Source organism: Vombatus ursinus, unplaced genomic scaffold (genome assembly GCF_900497805.2).
Source record: "Vombatus ursinus unplaced genomic scaffold, bare-nosed wombat genome assembly UNPS02014770.1, whole genome shotgun sequence".
Classification (NCBI taxonomy): Eukaryota; Metazoa; Chordata; class Mammalia; order Diprotodontia; family Vombatidae; genus Vombatus; species Vombatus ursinus.
This window is the reverse complement of record NW_020954548.1, coordinates 33,144,947-33,168,927: the sequence shown is the minus strand read 5'-3', so window position 1 is coordinate 33,168,927 and position 23,981 is coordinate 33,144,947. Positions and strand designations below refer to the sequence as shown.

General features: G+C 38.4%; 1 protein-coding gene across 6 annotated transcripts in view; it reads right to left on the bottom strand.

Moving 5' to 3' along the window:
* Positions 1 to 23,981, bottom strand: part of ABCA3 (ATP binding cassette subfamily A member 3) — a 117,410-nt gene that overhangs the window by 67,513 nt on the left and 25,916 nt on the right. For 3 of the 6 annotated variants that reach the window (XM_027862809.1, XM_027862807.1, XM_027862810.1), the window contains exons 2-6: positions 12,573 to 12,653; positions 12,094 to 12,358; positions 10,231 to 10,358; positions 8,918 to 9,083; positions 7,165 to 7,424 (exon numbers count right to left, since the gene is read on the bottom strand). In XM_027862809.1, coding sequence (XP_027718610.1) covers positions 7,165 to 7,424; positions 8,918 to 9,083; positions 10,231 to 10,358; positions 12,094 to 12,358; positions 12,573 to 12,626 — 873 coding nt within the window. In that variant the 5' untranslated portion in view covers positions 12,627 to 12,653. Of the gene's footprint in view, positions 1 to 7,164; positions 7,425 to 8,917; positions 9,084 to 10,230; positions 10,359 to 12,093; positions 12,359 to 12,572; positions 12,654 to 16,252; positions 16,357 to 18,041; positions 18,103 to 20,454; positions 20,578 to 23,981 lie in introns of those variants that run through there. The other 3 variants (XM_027862806.1, XM_027862811.1, XM_027862808.1) reach the window with 2 other exon arrangements.

The following is a 23,981-nucleotide window of genomic DNA, read 5'->3' as shown; positions in this document are numbered from 1 at the left end:
CATTCTGAAACTATGAACTCCCTGTTGAGAGTTGGGTATCATTCTTTATCCTCAATCCTTTAGGATCACGGCTGGTCATTGCAATAATCAGAGTTCTTAAGTCTTTCAAAGTTGTTTAACTTTACAGTGTTGTTACTGTATAAATTGTTCTTCTGGTTCTGCTCACTTCACTTTGCATCAGCTCATACAAATCTTCCCAGGTTTCTCTAAAACTGTCTCATCATTCTTATAGCTCTGCAGTATTCTGCTACATTCACATACCATTATTTGTTTAGTCATTCCCAACTAATGGGCATTCCCTCAGTTTCTAGTTCTTTGCCACCACAAAAAGAGATGCTTGTACATGAGTCCTTTCCCTCCTTCTATGACCTCTTTGGGGATCCATCAGCAGCTACTTTGATAGGACAACATGGCTGATGGCAAACCCTTATCATCTAGGTCTGTCCTCCATGAAAGTACTTCTTGTTTATTAATGTCCCTATCAAGAATGGTACCTAGAATTGACCACAATATTTCATACATAGTTTGATAAAAACAATATCTTTTAATTGCTTAATCACCAAACAAGTATTTTTTTAAGCCTCTTCTATTTATAAGACGACGTATTAGGCATTGGACTAAACATCAGAAGCAAAAGGTCCTCCTATCAATGAGGGCCTTTATTATTTTAACAGAGGGGACAACACATATCTACACAGGTATATACAAATACAAAGCAGACATAAACAAGATGATTTCAAATGCATGGAGGGTACTAATGTGGAATAAGGCTAGGAAGGGAAGATGGGGCCAGGCTGCAAAGACCTTTAAATGCCAAACAGAGGGGTTTAGAGAATAATCAGGAGCCACTAATGTTTACTGGGTAGGGGATGAGAAGGTCAGAACCGTGCTTTAGGAAAAAAAACAAACACCTCTACAAAGGAGAATTATTGCTTTTACTATATATTTTTAAAATTAATGTAGCCACTATAATTTTATTAATGCAAAATAAAATCACATTAGTTTTTGAGTCAGTCAAAGCACAGTTCCTTATATTGAGCTTCTGGAGGATTTATGTAGTCAGGGAAACAGGGACTAAATCTGTGATTTCATTGGCATAGGAAAATTCCTACTACCAAGGAAGGTCACTACCTTCTCTGAAACTTATAGACTTAGAGGGTTACCTAGAACACAGAGGTTGATAATTTGCTCAGGGTCACAGAGCCAGTATGTGTTCCCTATGTATCCCTGATATCAGATACTTATCAGAGATATCTGATGCAACTGGTGGTGCAGTGGATAGAGCTCTGAGCCTGAAATAAGGGAAACCTGAGTTAAAATTCAGCTTCACACAGTTACTAGCTGTGTGACTCTGGGCCAGTCACTTAAACTCCATCTGCCTCAGTTTCCCAAACTGTAAAATGGGGATGATAATAACTACCTCACAGAGTTGTTATAAGGATCATATGAGATGATAATTGTAAAGCACTTAGCACAGTGCCTGGCATAGAGTAGGTGCTTAATAAATTTTTGTTACCTTCCTTTCACCTTACCTTTGATACAAAGATTTCTTTCCCAAATGACTACTTCCCTTCTTATCCAATTTTTTTTTTGTTCTTGTTCATACAACAGCTTTTCAACTTCACTTCATCAAAATTATCTCCTTTGCCTTCTGTTACCAACTCTATCATCCCTTGCTCGGTTAATTTTTTTCATCAAGCTATACCTATGAAAGGAAACTGATCTGTTACCCACCTTATGTTAAGATGTGACCTTTAATATTCAGGTTACGTATCCATTTTAAGCTTATTGTGTTATATGCGTTAAGCTGTTGGTCCAAAATGAATTGCTTTCAAATTGCTTTCCAGTTTTTTCAACAATTTTTGACAGATAGAGAGTTCTTCCACAGGCAATTTATATTCTTGGGTTTACTGAACACTGAGTTACTAAATTCAATCATTTCTGATCCTTCCTGATTTAGTTTGGGCATGAAGAGATTTCAAAAGAACTGCAAACTACTAGTACGACATGAAAGCATGCTCCAAATCACTAATAGAGAAGTTCACATTAAAATGACCCCAAGGCTTCCCTTCATGCCCTACAAATCAGCAAAGATTAAAAAAAATTAAATATCAATATTCAGAGGGTTACAGGAATTTAGATAAACCAATACAGTCTTGATAATGCTATGAATTGTTTTAACTGTTCCAGGTTTCGATTTCATAATTACGCAAGAAAAGCACTACACTATTTATATACATCCTGTGGCCCAGTGGTTCCCTAAGTGGGCATACACTTTGAGAAGGTGTAAGAGAAGAACAAGGATCTAGCATATGCCAAAATATTTCCAGCAGCCCTTTCTGTGGTCGTACAGGTCTGTACGGGTAGGGACTGTCTTTCTTTCTGCTTGTATTTGTATTCTTGGCACTGAACACCATGTCTGGGACTTGGTAAGCGCTTAATACATGCCTGCTGACTGACTTGACTTGACTCGGTTGTCCATCAACTAGGGAATGGCTGAACAACCTGTGATATATTGAGTGTAATGGAATATTACTGTGTAGAAATGACAAATAAGAAGAATTCAGAGAAACCCGGAGGAAATGTATAAAATGATACAGAGCAAAATAAGCAGAACCAAAATCTGAAGTATACACACAAGGACCATGACAAAGTAAATGAAGAGATAAACAAAAGGATGCCAAACTCTGAGTAAGTGAAATACCAATAATGACCTGGAAGAACACATTATAATAAGGAAGGCCATCAATGCTCTCCCTCCTAGCAGAGAGGTGGGGGACAGACAACTAATGGAGAAGATTGTATATAATGTCAGATACAGTCACCATATTGGATGCTTTTGGTAAGCTGTTTTCCTTTGTTAAAAGGTGAGGTTCAGTTTGGAGGGGAGGGCCAGGCCATATTTTTAGAAATGACTGTGACATAAAAATACAGACCATCCATAAAACTTTAAGAAATAAACTTGAGTATAAAACTTGTACAAGATTACTATGAGAACTAAAAGATACATGAAATATGAAAGATAAACTATGCTGTAATGAAAAGAACACAAAATCAGAATGTCAAGGTATGAGTTCGGGCTCTTCTCTCTATGCCTTTGAAGTCAGGAGAGACTTAGGTATACATCTTCCCCAACATTTATAAGCTGTGTGACAACTGACAAGTTATTTAACCTCAGAACTGTGCTTAGTGGGCAAGAAAAGGATGATGATCTGACTAAAGAAACAGACAAACAGGTAGAATGATAAGCAAAAGATAGTAGAGAATCATAATCACAGTGAAGGAAGGATTCAAGTCCAACTTTACTTGAACAAGAATCCTCCATTGTATAGGATATAACAGATAAGTGGCCATCCAGCCTAGACTCAGAGACCTTTAGGGAGGGGAAACCTACAACCTCTTGAGGAAACCCATTTCACTTTGGGATGGCTCTAACTGTTATGGCATTTTTTCTCTGCTATCAAGCCTAAATCCACCTTTCTTCACCTTGTTCCCACTGTTTCTACTTCTACCTGCAGAGAACAAGCCGAACAAGTTTAATCCCCTCCATAGGACAGTCCTTCAAATATTTGAAAGTAACTATTTCCACCCCCCCCCCCACCTCCCACCCGTCCCCACTCCCACTCCCCAGTTCTCTCCTCTCGGGGCTAAACCATTCCTAGTTCCTCCAATTAATCTTCATATGGCACAGTTTCTAGGCCCTTCACTGCCCTGCTGAATAAATTTCTGCTTGTCTATGTCTTTCCTAGAAAATGGTGCCCAGAACTGAACACAGTACTTAAGATGTGGTGTAACCAGTATAGAAAGAGTATAGCAGCTCTCTTGTTATGGACACTGTCTCTCTTAATGCCAACCAAGTTAGTATTAGCTTTCTTGGCTGCCATCTTACTCTCTTGATTCATAATAAATTTGCAGAGCACTAAAGCACCCAGATCTTTTTCACAGGAAAGACTGTCAAGGCCACGTGTCAACTAAGTTGGTTTTTTGAACCCAAGTATTAGAACTTTACATTTATTCCTATTATCATAGATGGCTTCAATTTAGATTTAGAACTGGAAGGGGCCTTAGTAGCCTAGTGAGAAATGGCATTTGAGTTGAGTCTTAAGTGACAGCGGTGTCAAACTCAAATAGAAATGGGTTCCCAGATGCTGCATTGTTGACTTAGAAAACACAAATTAATATTACCTGTACTGTATTGTATTTTTATTTATTTTGTTAAACAGTTCCCAATTACATTTTAATTTGGTTGGCTATATTGAGTTGTGCCTGCTGGCCAGAAATTTGGCACCTGTGGAATAAATAAAGCATAAAGGTTTAAATAAAGAAGGATGAGAACAAGGAAGGAAAAATAGTCCAGTTTGGCTGGAACAAAAATATGTAAGGACAGTAGAATGAGATAAGACCAGATAGGCATGTTAGAGGATCTTGAATGAATGCCAACATCAGGAGTTTAAATTCTCTTCATTAGGCAATGGAGAGTCACTTGAGGTTTTTAAATAGAAGAGAAATGTAATAATAGTGATACATTAAGAAGATTCCTTGGGCAGTAGTACAGAAGATGGATTGAAGAGGGAATTAACTGGAGACAAAGAAGGCTCTTACAAAGGTCTAGTCAAGAAGAGATGAAGGCTTAAAATAAGGTCACTGAAATAATAATAGCTAGCATTTATACAGTACTTTAAGGTTTGCAAAGCACTTTACAAATATCTCATTTGTTCCTTGAAAATGCCTTGGGAGGTAGGTGTTTGTGTCTCTTTTTTACAGACGAGGAAACAGAGGCAGACAGAGGTTTTTGTTTTGTTTTGTTTTTTTGGGGGGGAGGTTGGTTGTTGTTGTTGTTGTTTTTAAGTGACTTGCCCCGCATCACACAACTAGCAAGTATCTCAGGCAGGATTTGAACTCTGGTCTTCTTGACTCGAGGTCCAGCACTCTATGCCTGTACCACATAGCAGCCTCCTAAGTGGGAGTGAAGAGAAAGGGCCAGATTCTAGACAGATTGTGGAAGATAACTGAATGGACATGTAAGGCAAGGCATGGGGAAGAATTGAAGATAACTCCAAGGTTCAAGCCTAGGTGATATGGGGGATAGCGGTGCTATGAATATGGATAAGGACGTTATCCTTCTGTTATTCATTTGCAGCTACTGTCCAAGTACATATATTTACTGAGTAATTCAATAAGTTGCCTATCTGGGCCTAAGGTGTCAAACATGTGGCCTGTGAGTCTCCAACCCAGATTGAAATGTAATTGGGAAATATGTAACAAAAAATACAATAGAACATAGTTAATGTTAATGTGTAGTTTTGTAAGTCAATATGCAGTAGCAGGGATCCTCATGTCTAGTTTAATGGCCCTGGTTTCTATTTGACACTACTGGTCTGGGCAAGACATCGTTTCATCTGCTCTGTGCTTCTCCTGTGGATGGTTAGACCAGTTTCTTTTGCTATTATAAATCCTACTAAATTTGATCTTTTTATTTTGGCCTTTTGGTTCAACAAGTTGAATTATTCAAGATTTGTGCAATGTATTAGCCCTTTCTCAAGAGTTTTCTGTTCTATGCAAATTTGATAAGCAGGATTTCAGTGTCCTTCACCCAAGTTAAACAAGACAAAGCCCATTTATCCTGATAACTCACGAGATCCACCTTCATGGTCCTGCATAATGCCACTAACAACCTCCTTTCTGCTTAACAAATAAGTCCATTCATTACTGCTCTTTGGGAAAGAATTATGAATCTCCGTAATTTTTTTCATCAAGTTCACCTTTCTTTATTTTCCCCACAATGACATTATGAAAGACTCGGTCAAATGTGTTACTGAAATTAAGGTATTTGAAATCAAGGTCTACAATACCACCTTGCTATTTACATACAACATAAATAGTATACAGTTATACAATAGTAGATGCTTCATACACCTTGCTCACAGCCATATCCATCTCCAGAAATGCCTAGGGAGTAAATGGAAGGATGTGCAGCCAGAAGATGCAGCTCTTTAGAGACTGACCATGCTGGGATCTACATTAGAGAGTAGGAGAATTTCTGCCGCAGTATTCCACATTCTGAACCTTCTCAAATGCAGTGTTAAATGTCTTGAGTGACTTTCCTCATTCAATTTTCTAAAACTTTTCACTCAAATCATTTAAATACTCCTGTAATCCCTTCAAGGTTTGTGCCCACTTGAGACATTAAAAATAATGAGTCACTAACTTTGAAGATAATTTAAAAAAAGAATCCCAAAAATGTTTTTGAGTAAAAGTATTATTATTAGATTAAGTATATAACCTCTTTAAGAGACTATTTTGAGAGGAAAAACATTCGCTTGAATGCATAAAATTCATCCGTTGGTTAGAAAATCAATCACATTAGAGTTATACTTCATCTACTACCTAGTGCTACCTTAAAATATATCCATATCTATATCTATATCATCATGGGTAGCTATGTGGCATGGTGGATACAGGCCTAGAGTCAGGAAGACTCATCTTCCTGAGTTCAAATCTTACTAGATTTACACACTTACGAGATGTGTGACCCTGGGCAAATCACCTAACCTTGCTTGTCTCAGTCTCCTCATCTGTAAAATGAACTGGAGAAGGAAATGGCAAATCACTCCAGTATCTTTGCCAAGAAAATCCCAAATGGAGTCACGAAGAATGTCCAACAACTGATACAACTAAACAACAAAATGAAACCACACATCTATATATGATAGAAACCACCTTATTGTTCAGTTAGACATTAATGTTTTTATTCTGCTGTTGGTATTTTATGTATTTACAACATAATCTCTAACTGTTAATACCTGAAGAGCAGAGATTATATTCACCAAGGCATAGCACTTTGCATAGTGCTATGCATAAGTATCAACACTTTATATATGTTTTCTGATTTTTGATCAAGGCTGTGATTTGGGGTAAATCAACAAGCAGAATAAAATCATGCCACAACTTTTACACTATATATACCCATACTGCTGTTATATATTTAGTGAATAATCCCTCTGGCTGCCATGCAAGCTCTGCCCAAATATGGCAGCTAGCAAACGTCATCACAACTCCAACAGCTCTAAAGTAGCAGTTCCAAGACAACATTTATTTATAGAAGTTAAACTGCCAGGATTGACTTGTTAAGTAGTTTAAAACTCCAAACATAAAGGTGGTTACCTTCAGTTTTCTTTCCTTTTCTTGTACAATGGCACGAGTGATGGTGAGTGTGGAATAAGTAAAGCTCAGCATGAGCAGCAAGGGAAGCTGGTACTGGATGGCCACAAGAAAAGAGTCTGAAATGAACGGTGGGTATGGGAATCTCTTTGCAATGATGGTGACCTTCTCAAACAGTCTGGTCATGGCAGCGCTTGCATGGTATTGCATAATGGCTTTATCCACAGCATGCTGAACAGCCAGGAATCCTTCTCGGATGTATCCTAAATAAGAAAGGAAAGGACACCAACCCAGTAAGTAGAAAATAGGAGGTGCCAAGCAGCTGGCTCTCAGAGTGCTACCCACCACGTAAGTGGAGATATGAAGGACATTCCCACAGTTCTCATGTTGAGGGATGGAGGGAAATGATCATTTCTCTGGCCCTACTGTTGGCAACCTTTTCTGCCTTAGTGATCCTACAAAGCAAATGTACACACAAAATGCAGTACAGGAGCAAGCAGTACTATTTTCACCTCTACTTCTCCTTCATGTGAATAGTAATTGATGTGAACAGAACAGATATGACAGTACGCAGTCTAAAACTAGGATAGGCAAGATTATACCATAAAAAAATGAAGGCGATGGTTCAATTCAACTCAACAGGCATTGATTAAGAGCTTACCATGTACAGGGTGCTATCAGAGATACTAGGGATGCAATGACAAATGAAAAACATTCCCTGCCCCCAAGGAGTATACATACTGCTGTGGTGATATAACATTTGCTTCAGATAAGTAAATATATAATTTGAGGAGGGAAAGAGCTCTAACCCCTAGGGGATCCTAACAACTAGAAAAACTTTCCTGTACAAGGTGGCGCATAAGAGGGACCTTGACAGAAGCTGAGAATTCTAAGTGCCAGAGGTGAGGAAGGACTATAGTTCAAGCATGGTGGCTGGCCTATGCAAAAGTGTGCAGGGAAGAGATGGAATGCTAAGTCTGGGGAATGGCAAGTAGGCTGGAACGCTGAGTGAATAAAGGGGGACAATGTGAAATAAGTCTGAAAAGGTCGGCTGCAGCTGGCTACAAAGGGCTTTAAATGTCACAGTGAAGAGTTTATATTTTATTTTTGAATAAGGAGCCACTGAAGTTTCTTAAACAAGGTCAGATTCGCACTTCTGGCAAACATGTGAAAAGCAGACTGGAGAGTTAAGACCAATGAGGAGGCTAGTGCAATAACACAGCGAGAGTTGGAACAAGAGTCTGACCTAAGGTGGTGGCTGGATGAGGGACAGAAAGAACTGGATTGGGAGATGTTGGAGAAATAGACCTGAAAACATGGGGCAATCAATTGGATGGGGCAGGGGAGGAGGCAAAGGAAAATAAGCAAACAGAAAACCAAAATAAAGTCCCTAAAATTCAAGATGAAGCAGATGTCTAGAACATTTGTTATCTTGTAACATTGTGGCATTTTATATATACCTATATGTGTATGTGTCATCTTCCCTGATGAGACAGAATTTCCTTATTTAATTCCTAGTTTAATTTATCTTATACTTTTAGTGTATGTGGTATGTCCCCATTCTAGATTGTAAGCTCCACAAGGGCAAGAATTAGGTCTTATCTAAATTTTGCATTTCTCTCATACCTAGTACTACTTCCCCCACATTGGTTTCTTAATAAATGTTTACTGAACTGAACTGACTTGGGCAGCTGAAGAAACTCTGCTATTTAAAAACAAACAAACAAAAAAACCATGCATATCAAGTTCTCCTCACCAGGTTCTCCTCCATCAGGGAATGAGGGTTCCCTGGGTCCTGGATTCGGGAAGAGTGGAAAGAGAGAGGTAGTGTGCCATCCTTCAATCTCTTTTGGAAAAAAGAGATTTGTCCCAGCCCACATATCATTCTTCCGAAAGTAACTGAAGCGCAGGTGGTACTTAACCTACAAAGGGCAAATAAGAAACAAATTGTGTTCCATGGGAACAAACATTTTTCATCTGAAACCTGAGAATAAATACTTCTTTTTTAGGCAAAAAGATGTTTTGATGATATGATTATGGGACAGATGCCCAAATACAGTAAATGTTCAAGTGAGTAAAGACTGAGTCAGAGAATGCCAGCAATCTTGCCCTGAACCAAGTAACAAATCCCATCATAGTGACACAGACATTAATTAGGCTACCTAAGTCAGTCTTTCCATCAGTCAGTAGTCCAAATGGTCCCTTCCAGAAGCTGTGAATAACTGAGTCATCATGAATCATAACTTAAATGGAATAAATGGATGGTCTCACTGACTCCCAACTCCAGGATAGGGGTCTTATGAGTCTCATCATGCCAGCCACACAAAACTGTTCTCATTCTCTTCTAAAAAATACTGCATTTAAAATGCTGAGAAATCACACCTAACTTCATCTTGAAATGCTAGCTAGTTACTCTGCTCGCAAAGGAATGCTTGCCATCCTGTTCTAGAGCAGAGGCCTAGATAACCCCTTTAGCAAACTTACAGAGCTAGAAAGGGCACTGAGAGATGATGAGGCCTAGCCCCATAGCTTCAGACAAGAAGCACTGACAGCTGTTTATTCATAAAAACTTCATGAAAATCAAGAATGTTAGATAAAAAAGATCTTCAGAAGTAAGACAAAGATCTGAACTAAATGAAGGCAGAAAGATAGATGATGATTTGGAGCCTCTGTGGCTGAATTCTTTGTTAAAAATCACTGAGATAAGGGGCAGCTAGGTGGTGCAGTGGATAGAGTACCAGCCCTGGAGTTAGGAGGATCTGAGTTCAAATCCGGTCTCAGACCAGACACTTGACACTTACTAGCTGTGTGACCCTGGGCAAGTCACTTAACCCCAACTGCCTCAAAAAGGGGGGGAGGGAGCAGCTAGGTGGCTCAGTGGATAGAGCACCGGCCTTGGATTCAGAAGGACCTGCGTTCAAATTTGGCCTCAGACACACAACTCTTACTAGCTGTGTGACCCTGGGCAAGTCACTTAACCTCATTGCCTAGCCTCCCCCATTCCCCTGAAAAATCACTGAAACCAACTGCAATCATAAAAATAATTTAAATAAATAAATACTCCCTTACCTCAAGTGGCAGGGGTTCCTTGTAATGACTGAAGCTGTGCTCAAACACAATACCAGCCAACACATTGTAAGAGTGATTATTAAATTTAATGTAATCTTCAAAATCCTGTTCCAAGGGAAAGCCACGAACTGCAGAGAAAACAAAGTGAGTATTCTGCATAAGATAATAATATTCAATCACCCAAGGAGATGTGGGAGCATTGGCCTATTTCATCCATAGCTAAGGGAGGCTGGACTTGTAAAGCTCTCTATGTTCCCATAAAAAGGCCTCCCCTGGACACAAGTTCCCTTGTCTCTTCAAGGGAGGATGAAATATAATAGTAGATGGGAAAGCAATCCAACTTATTAGATTGTAAACTTTCACTTATTTATCTTGTTGTCTCCTACACAATCAAAAATAGGACCTTGTACATAGTAGGGTGACAAATATTTGTTGAATTCAACAGAATCAGGTCTTGAATGCATGACTTAGACACTGCTCATTGAACCAAGAGTTGTAAAGGACTTTGCAGGTCCTCTTGTCCAGTCCATACCTGAAGTATGAATCACCTCTACAACATCCTTGATAAGTGCTAACCCAGCTTGTGCTAGAAGATCTCCAGTGACAGGTAATACACTGCTTCTGAAGACAGTCCATTCTGCTTCTGGACAGTTTGAATTGTTAGGAACTTTCTTTCCATTTTGAACTGAAATTTGCCTCTCTATATAACTTCAACCCCAAGACTGAGGTTCTGCCCTCTGAGGCTGAGCAAAACAAGGCTATCCTTGGATTGGAATGGAATCTCTTTCAGCTCACATTCTAACAGAGGAGATCACTGTCGGATCAAGGATTTCCTTCAATCACGAAGCAAAATCAAGATATCAGGCCCTGTGCACTACAGCTACAATTTCCCTTTGTGCATAGTATTAATGATAGAATCACAGAATTGGAACAGATATTAGGGGCCATCTAATTTGCCCCTTACCCCAATTATGAATCCTATTTACAATATCCCCAATAAGCAGTTACCTAACCTCTGCTTGAGGGTCTCTAGTATTGGCTCTTACACTGTATTCTATTAGTGAAGAATACAGTTACTAAATATCATCAGTGGTCACTCTTTAAGCACATCAGTCCTCTTCTCCTCCCTTATGCATTCCCCTCCTTAACAAAACCCAGTGTAAACAGATTATATTACTGGAATTATTTCACAAACAGAGCTAGGGCATTTCCTGTTTTTTGAAATACCAGGGGAAAGTACATACCAAACTTTTTCAAATGAGTAAGACTGTCCTGAAAGCAAGGACTTGAAAGCATTGGTGAGGGTCAAGACCATTCAAAGGTTCCTAATGCACTCAATTCTAGAGCAATGCCCCAGAAGGCCCATTCCAGAAAAGTCCTTTGAACAAACTACAAATAGAACCTTGGTTTTGCCAAGAAAAACGTTCTCTGTATTTGCCCCCTTATTGTTTTATTATTCTTTCTACTATTAAAAACCTTAGTCAACAAATATTTATTGATTACCCTCTATGTCAAAGAATAATTGCTTGATTTTCTGTAGAGCTTTATAGTCTTCAGAAGACTTTCATAAACATTATCTCATTTGTTTCTTTTGAGACTGAAAGATAAGCTATGAACTAATCCTTCCATTTAGCAGATGAGGAAATTGAGTCAATTGACTTGCCCAAGGTCATACAACAAGTTAGGGGTACAGCTACTATACTATGATTTTTTTTAATCCTAATTTTCCAAAAACACATCAATCTACAGAGATCTTCATTGCTAAAAGGAACAAGTATAAAGAGCTAAACCCAAAGGAGCTCTCTGATAAAACCATTTGGTAATAAATTTACAGAAAACTCCTATCTCCCCACACCATCTAACCTTTCATGTCGATGACTAAAGTCTTTTTCACCATCTCGGCGACAGTCTTCACAGCTTCGTTGTTAGAAGGAACATAAACCAGCTCCCACGTATCTTCTGGGGGAGGAAAGTTGAAAAACAAGGGCAGGTCACTGATGGACTGGCCAGGATATATGGTAGCATTGGGAATGTTTTCTGAGTGAATGTTCTGGCGAAGCCAAATTAGGATCCCAGAAAATAGCAATGGCAGGAGAATTTCCAAGACTGTTACTACAATCTTCCGCTTCTAAAAGAGAAATGGAATTCTGCATTAATCCAAAGTAGAACATATATACAGAGCACCCCCTTGAGAATAACTTCCTCTTCTTGTCCTGTGGATTCCAGGGGTTCCCTGCCTGAAGAAGTACAGTCAAAACTGAATGAAAGGGAATTGGAATTATTTTTCCCTTTTGTGCTATGTCCTGCACCCCATTTCTTCCCACATGTACACTTGTATCTACCTTTAAGGTGTAATTCTTCCAGAGAAGAAGTGTAAACTGCCTGAACACAGCCATTCTTCTGTCCAAATGGGAAGCTCAACTCTAGACACGGACAGGAAGAAAGAGAAACAGGGTTTGTAATAAACATTTTAGTTGCAGATCTTTTGAGGGATATAATGAAAGGGAAGGTAAAAACAACAGGAAAGAGAAAGTCAGTTTAACATAAATTCTCCCTTTCCCCTACATGACTTCTCCTTTGCTCAGATCTTTAACTTTCTCTATGTTAATGAAAAAAAAGGCATAGACACAGAGGAAAACACCTAAGACCACAGGCTTCCTTGTGTGGCCCAAAGGAGCCCTCGGAATGTAATGTTCCCTTCTGTGTTATCAGTACACAAGGTCTGTCAGGGTGAGAGATTATCTTTTTTAAAGGAATATGTACCTGTATGAAAAGAGAGTCATTGTCCCAGAAATTTCTGGGTTTTTTTTGTTTGTTTGTTTTGGTGTTTTTTTTGGTAATGAGAGAGCGTAGTTCATGTCTTATTTCACTGATGCGAGAAACCCCTAGTGTGGAAACTCTCTTCACACATGCAGATTTTCTATATACAGCCTCTGTCTATCTGTCTATCTGCAGCTTACAATTGAAAGGTTGAATGACTTGCCCCCAGTCACAGAGCTAGTATGTGTTGCAGGCAGGACCTGAAGCCAGGTTTTCTTGACCCCAATGATACCCCTCTATCTACTTTGGCATTTGGTCCAATGGCATACTTGATATATGGGATTGCTCAACATTATATTAATTAGAGAACAAATTTGAAACAATAAACAAGCATTTATTAAGGACCTACTACATGTAGATTGGACAACTAGGTGGCACAATGGATACTGCCTGACCTGGAGTTAGAAAGACCTGAGTTAAAATCTAGCCTCAGACACTTTCTAGCTATGTGACCCTGGGTAAGTCGGTTAGATCTGAGTTAAAATCTGGTCTCAGACACTAACTGTGTGACCCTGGGCAAGTCACTTAACCCTGTTTGCCTTGGTTTCCTCATCTAAATAAATTGAGCTAGAGAAAGAAATGGCAAACTATTCTAATATCTTTGACAAAAAATCCCAAATGGGGACATGAAGAGTTGGACATGAATGAAAATGACTGAACAACAACAAAATAATATGTAGGGTATGTGAATACAAACACAAAAGTGAGACACAGTTCTCATCCTCAAGGTGTTTTATTTGTATTCTACTAGACAAATAGGCAAGCAAAATATTTATGTTTATGAAATTTATCAGGGTCTTCTTTTTTTTGGCTCTATCACCAGACTGGCCTAACATAGGAACAGTGAAATAAGTTGATGATGTGACTCCTTAAAATCTGGTTTGTGTGTAAGGAGTTGGGACATAGGTGTAGGGGAGGACTGCAGGGTCAAGACTGCCTACCAAATTAAAAAGATTTTCCTTGTGTTTTAAAAAGATGAATGATGATGGATGGTCATATGCTTCAAGTCTTGATATTTCTACTTTCACATTTATTTTTTTTTAAATAAATGAGAGCTATCATTTATTTATTTGTTTTGAGGCAATCAGGGTTAAATGACTTGCCCAGAGTCACACAAAGAGTAACTGTCTGAGGCTGGATTTGAATTCAGGTTCTCCTGACTCCAGGGCTGGTAATCTACCCACTGTGCCACCTAGCTACCTCCCATATCTACTTTAAAAGCAAGTATTTGTTATTAATCTTGTATTTAGATACAAGATACATTTCTCTACTCACACAGCTACTACCTTAGTTCAGAGGCTCATTACCTTTCACCTAGACTTTTGAAATGACTCTTAATTGGTCTTCCTTCCTTAAAGCCTCTCCTCACTCTAAACTATCTCCACACAACGGCCAAAGTGATTTTTCTTAAGCACAAATCTGACCATATCACTCTGCTAATTTAATAAACTTCAGTGAAGCCCTATTGCCTCTACAAGAAAATGTAAAATTCATGTTGGGTTTTTAAAGACCTTCACAATTTAGCCTCATCCAGTCTTTCCAGCCTCATTATTTATACCCCTTCCCACACACTACAGTCTAATCAAACTGGCCTTCTCTGCTCCTCACATATGACTATCTCCCATATCCTGATCTGTGCACCAGGCATTTCCCCAAGCATAGGATGTATCTCTTCATCTTGAACTCACAGAATCTCTCTCATCATGAAGCAGTTTAAGTATCACTTTCTCCATGAAACCTTTCCTGATTCCCCAAAATAATGGCGTCCTCCCTCCCAACTACTTTGTATTTCTTTTTTTTTTTTTTTTTTGTTGAGATAGTCGGGGTTAAGTGACTTGCCCAGGGTCACACAGCTAGTAAGTGTCTGAGGCCACATCTGAATTCAGGTCCTCCTGACTCCAGGGCCAGTGCTCTGTCTACTGCACCCCTACCTGCCCCACTTTATATTTGTTTTGCATTTATTCCACATATACTTACATTTATACATGCTGCCTCTCTTATAGAATGTAGGCTACTTGACAGTAAGTATTGTTTTATTTTCTGTGTCTGTGGCTCCAACACCTAGCATGGCACATAGTAAGTGCTTAATAAACACTCATCGACCAATTGTAAAATATCTGGAAAAGACACTGGATTTATAGCAAGAAGTCCTGAGTTCAAATTCTGCCTCCATCACACACTATCAACTCAACCTTGAGCAAGTTGCTTCACCAACTTGGGCCTTGGATTCTTCATCTATAAAATTAGAGAGGGTTGGACTAGATAAACTTTAAGGGCCCTTGTGTGGCAAACAACCAATCATCATCAGAAGCAAGGATTGGCCATTATAGTCCATAGGGTTTTGGTTTTTTGTTTTTTTTTTTTGGTGAGGCAATGGGGTTAAGTGACTTGCCCAGGGTCATACAGCTACTTTAGTGTCAACTGTCTGAGGATGGATTTGAACTCTGGTCCTCCTGACTCCAGGGTGGGTGCTCTAACCACTGCACCACTTAGCTGCCCCAAAGTCCGTAGGTTTTTAATTAGTCAAAGAAACTATAACCCAAACCTAAATAAGACCTGGCATGTATAACTGGGTAGAATTAATCTTTTTTCCTTGCGCATTCAGAAAAAAAGGACCCTAAAGCAATTTCAAAATTAAAAATTGAACACACTAATCTGTTTTCATTGAGCCTGAAGTCATCAGTTAAAACATATTGTGTTAGGTGGAAGTACCGGCTGGAAAAGTATGATATTATAGCAGCACAGTTCAATGACTTATTGAAAATACCCAGAAAAAGGAAGGGAGGGAGCTAAGTTCCATGTGCTTAGGTTATGGATTCAGATGATGACTAGACTTTTGAAAAATTCTTATGTGTGGAAGGGCCAAAGCCTAAGGGTTGCCCTGTTCATTTCCCAACAAGATTTCAGAACTCTCAAATTTCTTAGTATGAAGAGAAGTATACGATAGCTTAAAGTTCCAATTAAGAAGCCAATATAAATGAAGTTATACGATCATAGCAGTTGCAAATTAAAGTCAATTTAATTCTTTTGATTAGGCATATAGGGACTAAGTACAACACCCTGAAAAGTTTATAACAGAATTCAATTCAATTTAACAAATATTTATGAACATTTGAGGCACTGTGCTAGGTACTGAAATCACAAAGATGAAATTTGAGTCATGTCATTAGATAGCTAGTTATTACTAAGGCATATAACTTACCAGGACGTATACAATTGGTAAATTCTCCTGCAACACACTTCAGAATATTTCAAAATGCCCTTTTTTTCTCAAAACAAAAAAAGGACAACATAACTGCTAACTTTCTGTGGAAAAATAAATGATATTCCAATAATCAATAAACAAAATATTAATGTTGTCCATATAGAAGTCATGCTGATTCTTTTCTCTAGTGTGTTCCTTAAGTTCATGCTTCTTAAAATGTTTTTACTCAAAGACCACTTTTAATATCAGTATGAAACACAGCCATAATAAATTATGTACATAATAACTTAAAATGTGGGTTACAATGAATCACATTATGAAAAAGTATAAGTTTAAAGGAAATTATAATAATGTGTGCAAAAGGGTTAATATGTAGCTTCTAAATTCTTATTCTTATTTTTAAATTAAATACCTGGTGCAAAAAATTAAAGAAAGATTTATTTATTACCATTAGTATCATAATTAAGACTAGAAGGAGGGGATGGGGACTGGGCTTGTGATTTCATTAGTAGAGAGAACTCCCAGGTGAGGGAGCTTCCTCTGTCTGTAAAGGTTGGCTCTTCCTCTGCAATTTATAGTTTTAGAAGTTACCTAGAGCAGGGAGAAATCAAGAGTTTCCCCAGGTCCACCCAATCGATACAAGTCAGATGTGGGACTCAAACTGAGGTCATCCTGGCACTTAGGCAGCTCCCTATCTATTATGCCAGGTTAGTGATTATATAACAGATTTCTCAACTCTAAAGAACTATACAGTACAGGAGATAGCAAAATGAGTGGTTTTTAATATAGATAAGGAAAATAGCTAGAACCAAATGACTAAGTATGGTGTGCGTGATTAGGGGCAAGAGATTTCATGGTGGAAACCAGGTGCCTTGAGGTGGGCTTCCCGGCTCTGATGAATTTGAACTGTCAACTCCACATGTGGGGATCAGTTTTAAAGGCAGTGAGTTAAATAAAACACCTAGGAGGCAGCTAAGAGGTGCAGTGGATAGAGCACTGGACCTGGAGTCAGGAAGTCCCACGTTCACATCAAACTTCAGACACTTACTAGCTGTGTGACTCTGAGAAAGTCATTTAACCTCTTTTTCCCTCAGCTTCCTCATCTGTAAAGTGGGAATAGTAAAAGCACCTATTGCTTAGGATTGTTGTGAGGTTCACATGAGATACTTGTGAAGTACTTAGCACACAGTAGGCAGTATATAAATGTGGTAGAACTGCTACTTATTCCCTTCTCCTTACTCATCCTTATCCCAAATTAATTATTTCTTTTTAAGGGAATGGGGACAAACTGATTGAGGATCAAAGAAAACGCTCCTCTAATGGTTGAGGAGTAAGATAAGAACCTCAGTAGTCATTTATTCCAACCACCCCTACCCCCAAACACACACACACACACACACACACACACACCACTCAAAAGATGAGAAAGCTGAGGCCAATGATAGTTCATTGATTTGTCCAAGGTTATTCAGTTAGTAAGCAGCAAAGCTAACTTTTGAACTCAAAAGTCAGCTCAGATTCCAAAGCTACTGTTCCTGCACCTACATTGCACAAAGTCCCTCTCCAGAATACAGCAGTAGGTTTCTCTGTAGGTAAGAGAGATACTCCTATGTGTGGTTATTGCTATCTGTGGAGATATTTATACACACACACACACACACACACACACACACACATATACATACATATATATACATATCTATCTATCGGCTCAGGAAAGAAAAAGAGACAAAGACAGACATCCTTACTCCTTAAGTGGGATAGAGAAGTTATCTAGGCCACTGACCTGGGGTCCTAGAGAGAAGCTCATTGTAGTCCTTCTTCCTCCAGGGAACAGGAAAAAAATGGAAGGGACATAGTTACCTTGGGGTGGGGTTAACAATCCTCTTGAGCCTGCCTAGGAGCTCCTTAACAGGGCAGCCCTGAAATTTGGCAACACTGACTATTCTGAGAGGTATCATGAAAAACATTTGATGATTTGACATCATTTCCAGGCACCTTCAGAAATAAAGACACCTAAATATGGTATGGAAAATGTTAACAAAATAATATATCACAAATAGCTCGCCCACAAGTCGGAACAGGGGCAAAAGTATAAATGCACTTTTACTTTAAGCAAAACAGATCTGACATATACAAATCTGTACTTACAAAGAGATCAGTTAGGTATCATGGCAAAACCTTAAAACATTATATAAATGTGAGACATTAGGCAGTGATTCTTTACTTTTCCTCAATGAATTTAAAATATAACTCAATTAGAACTTACCACCAAAATGATTTATACACTATTTGGAAAACTTTCTACTGCTTAAAATAAATAATACTTATATTTCATTTAGACATTTATTTCATTTTACATAAAAACACAAAAAGTGAATGTTACAATAAGCCTCCTCATTTGTATTTTGTTAGATGCAAAACAAACAGAGCGTCCACTCTGTTGGGACTCCCTTGGGAAGGGTTTTAATAATAGATATAGGTCTTAAAGCACTTTGCTCAATGAAGTTTAAAACTTTCTGCAATATGATATGCTTAGTTGGACAGTATTTAAGCTTAATATAGTGAAAAAAAATTGTATTTCTTTTTCTGGGAATCCAGATACTCTTTTTTATAAAAAGCTAATCCTCCCTAATTAATCTATAGTAATAAGTATCTTTGTTTAGTGAAAAATACACTGGATTTAGAGTCAGGGCACCTGGGTTCAAATCCTTGACCTGCTGACAAATTACCTGTTTGACTTTGGGTAACTCTATTCCCTTCCCCACATCCCCCTTTCCCTTTTCTGTAATATGAGGAGGTTGTGTTAGATATTGTCTGAATTTCCAGCCACTCCTACATCCCATTGAACTCTAAGGATTTGCCACATTTGTCAAAAGCTTCAAGCCTTCAGCCATGAAGAAACCAGTTATCATCAAGTACTTAGAAAGCCACTCACAGATAGAGCCTTAAAGAATTCCAACAAATTCTAGGGAGTTAATTCCTGTATTTGAAAACCCTGGTTGATGGAATATTGCACAAGTTTTTGGAATAGCAATAAGAGTTGTAAGGAAAGGTACAAAATTAAGTCCACAAAATAAGAAAACCAATCATCTGTGGCACGGACTATCTTATTTTACAGATTAAAGACCAGTGAGCCACCACTCTTGGCTCACAGAGATTATTACTAAGTAACTGGGGTAAAATATGAGATCAAATTACTATCCTTTATTTAGGGTCCAAAGACAGTAGCATATGTGATTTTTTTTTTAATTAAAAACGATTCACCACTTCTTTTCTGCAGCATGTCCACATTTCAATCTTGGACCACCCAAAATGATTTTTCACTGTCTCAAATAAAATCATTACATTTCAAACACAATTGTGTGTTATAAATTTAAGTTTTCAAAATGAGACAAACAAACCTGAAGGATACTACAAAGCTTAAGAGCAGCTTGGGTGTTTAATCAGTATGTCAGCAACTAGGATGTACTCTGCTAAACTGGATGCCAACAAAGCCTTCTTTGTTCACCTTGTGTGGAACTGTTGGGAGGCCTGACTTGTTCCCAGATGAGGGGCTTAAGGCAGGAAGTTAAAAAGAGACTGCCTCTCTCAATATCAGTTACTAAATTCAATGAGTGGGAGAAATTAAAAGGGATTTCTGACTGTCAGACATGAAAGATAAGAATTCTAGCGGAAGGAGCATAATTTCCTGCCTTAATTAGGGAACTCCTCCTGTTTTACTGGTCACTGCTACCAAGGATGGACTTTAATAACCTCTCCTGAGATTACAGGATGTGGCTTCCTGTGCCTTGCACGGATCTTAATAATGACTAATGAAGGCAAAGAGAAGCCAAGAAAACACAGCTTGTATTTCTCTCTTAAACCTTGCTCTTGGAATACAAGATAAAAAAAAGATAGTTAGACGTAGTTCTAGGCCTTGGAGCTGTGTTAACACTAGATAATACTGGATAGTGGAATAAACTAGATAAACTGGAACAGTGAATAAAAAACCTGCCTCTGAGTCAGGGAAGTCTAGAATCAATCAATCAATCAATCAATCAATCAATCCTTAAGCATTTATTTAGGTCCACTCCATTTCAGGCACTGTGCTAGATGCTGGGACACAAACACAAAGACTAAAACAATCCCTACTTGAAAGGAGTTTACACTCTAGTGGAAGAGGCAACAAGTACTTATGGAATACATACAGAACTTACAGAGAATTCATACAACAAACAGAGGGAGGTTCATTCAATACCAAGTAGACTGGGAGGGAGGGACTAGCACTTGGGGGAATCACGAAAGGCTGAGTGATGTAGAAGATGGTCCTCAAACTGTTTCTGGAAGGAAAAAGAGGATTCCATGTTAAGAAGCTGTGAGGACAAGAATGGGGGAATATGATCATCCTGGTGTGACTACAGGTAAACCTGCATATTCATATACACTAAAATGTAAGTCATATACAGTAATCAAGTTTCATATAACCCCAATTTAAAAGGAAATTATGGCCTATATTTGAAAATAGAGACTCACAAAAATTTTGTATTAAAAAATTGGAATTGAAATGAAGTTAATAACAAATGAAATTTAAAAAGAACTTTCAAACAACTCCAATTTTAATAGATAATTACAATTTAGTAATTTAAGATGTTAGTAATTTTGAGTTAGTAATTTAAGATAAATCTTGACATAGCTTTCATACTTGTTAAAAAAAAAACCCAATACTGAACTGTTGACATTTGTACGTTCTTGCACGGCATGTGTTACCCCCATATGTGGTCACTAATTCTCCTGCTAGATGCACTAAGCCATGTTTGTTATCATAAAATAGCAACTACTTCCTCTCAGAAGTATAGGAGATTCAACACTAAAGTCATCTGAGAGTAAGCTATTTTCTGCATAGACCTGGTGTTAGAGGCACCCATGGTATGAAGAGCCTAGTTTAATTCTAGAGGTTATCACACCTTCCTTAGCTCTAGCCTTCACCTCAGCTGGGCAGCCTCATTTACTGGCATCAAATATAGTTCTACATATGCAAGCATACTGACAACAATATATTGAGAGGCGGAGTGATATAGAGGAGAGAGCTTTAGAGTCAGGATACCTGGGATCAGATAGGCTCAAGACTAGCTGTGTGACTCTGGGCAACTTATCTAACTTCTCTGTATCAGTTTCTTCATTAGTAAATTGTGGATAATAATCCTTGTACTACCAAGGTTACAGGGCTATTGTGAAAAAAGTTATATAAACTTTAATGCTCTAAATGAGACTGTTTGCAGCACCAGGTCCTCCCTCTCCCCTCACCACCACACAGGTCCCTGAAAGTTATCCCAGGTTCAAGGCACATTGTGGATCAAATGTCCACTCAAAACCATATAGCTGATGAGCCCCAACCAATGTGTTTCTTTTATCAGAGAACCAGAGGACACATTAGCTCAAAGCAAAAGTCATTACTCAGCTCCTAACTCTCTGTCCACCATTCCCCTCCAGCTTTCTGACCCTGAAAGCTCCCTCTGACCCTATGGTCCTCTCCTCTGCTGAATTCCTCCTGGAATCTCAAGATTTCAGAATTCTCAAGTATGGTAGACAGAGAATGGAGAAGGAAATGGAGAAGGAAATGACAAACCACTCCAGTATCTTTGCCAAGAAAAACCCAAAGGGGTTCATGAAGAGTAGGACACAACTGAAAATGACTGAGCACACACAAACCCAGGCCAGTCATGCTTACTCCTACACTCTTTTCCCAGCACTTCTCCTCTCCCAACCATATCCTCACATGGGCACTTACTCTTCCCCTTCTAGCTCCCTCTGCCCACCAATGGTCATCCCCTATCTTCTTTTCTACATCTTCCTTCATTAAGATGCAAGATCCCTGAGAGCAGGGACTTTCTTTTTTGCTTGTATTTATATTCTTACCACTTAGAATAGTGTCTGACATATAGTAAGTGCTTGTTGACTTAAGATAGCACATCCAATAAGTGAAAAGAAAAAGTCTTATCCCACCCCAGCTAAAGACAAGAGTATGTTCTCCCACATAAGCCAAGCAAGGGGCAGATGCAACAAACATATATGGTCCTTAGTCTGTTTTGCTGAGGAATAATACCCTTAATTTACCTTTCCTCTTATTCTCCTCCTTTCCCTCCCATTTTCCTGTTTAGTTAAATGTATTTCCGTACCCTGCTGTGTGTATATTCTTCCCTCTGACCAGTTCAGATGAGAGTGAGGTTCAAGTGAGGGGCTCCCCTCATTCTAACTTTATTTTTCTAGATGACTACTTGCACATCTGATTATGTAAAATAATTTTTTTATCCTTTCTCTCTTTTCTTCCGCTAATGTATTCTTCTTCCTCTCCCTTACCATTCTTTTTTTAAGATCATCAAAACATAACAGGTACAATGTTTTATAGATTCTTACTATGAACTTCGATGATTCAATTCTGAGGAAAATATGAATTATGTCCTCATATTAAAATATAAACAGTATGTCCTCATTAAAGTCTCTTAGGATTACTCATATTTACCTTTTTTGTGTTTCTCTTAATTCCTGTGTTTGAACTTCAGAGATTCTATGCATTTCTGGTCTTTTCATCAGGAATATTTAGAAATCTTCATCAAAGATCCGTTTTTCCCTTGCAGGATTATATTATATTTGCGTTTGCTCAGTAAATTATTTTTGGCTCTAAGCTGCTATCTTTTGCCTTTTAGAATATAGTATTCCAAATTCTCCACTCCTTTATATTGGTGGCTGCTAAATTGTGTGTGATGCTGACTATGACTCTTTAGTACTTGAATTCTTTCTTTCTGGCAGCTTGCAGTAGTTTTTCTTTGATCTGGCAACTTTGGATTTTGGATAAAAATGCTCCCAGGAAGTTTCGTTTTAGGGTTTCTTTCAGGAAGTGACCAGAAGATTCTATTTCTACTTATTCCTCTAGTAAGAAATCTAGGTAGTTTTAAAAAATGATTTCTCGAAATGTGGTATCTTTTTTGCCCTTTTTTTCATCATGGAGTTCAGGTAGTCCAACGATTCTTAAATTCTCTTTCCTTGATCTATTTTCTAGGTCTATTTTTTTTTTTGGTGCTTTGACTTTGTTTTAATATTTCTTGTCCTCTCATCAAATCATTGACTTCTATTTAGTCTGTTCTAATTTTCAGGAACTTTGTTGCTTGAGTAAAGTTTTGTGCCTCTTGTGCAAAGCTGTTAATTCCCTTTCCAATTCTTCCATAGTTCTAATCTCTTTTGTAGTTTTCTCCCTCTTGCACTCTCTTTCACATTGTATAAGCATATTTTAAACTCTGTTTAAAAACCTTTTGCTTCATCTCTTCCAGGAATTCTAGCTGAAGTTGTGCCAAAGCTGTATTTTTCTTTGAGGTTTGTAGATGTTATGGAGTTACTCTCTTCTGTGTCTGTGTCTTGAGCATCCTTATCATTATAATAGCTTTTTATGGTGAAGTTCTTTTTTGTTTGTTTGCTCATTCTTCCAGTCTACTACCTAACTTTAGTTGGACTTTGTGTTAGGGTCAGGCTCTGTGTACTTCTAGAGGGAATGCCTGGGCTGGTATTGTTGCTATCTTCTTGGTGGTATTGAGTGCTATGTTATTGAGTGTTGAGTGCTGGGTTCTCAGGGATAGCTGAGGCTGAGATTTCAGTGTTCCCAAAGTGGTCTGATCCAGAGAAGTCTGATTAATTCTCCCCTAGTCTGAGCTATACAAGGTTTTGACCTGGGTCTGAGTTTCAGCAACACTCC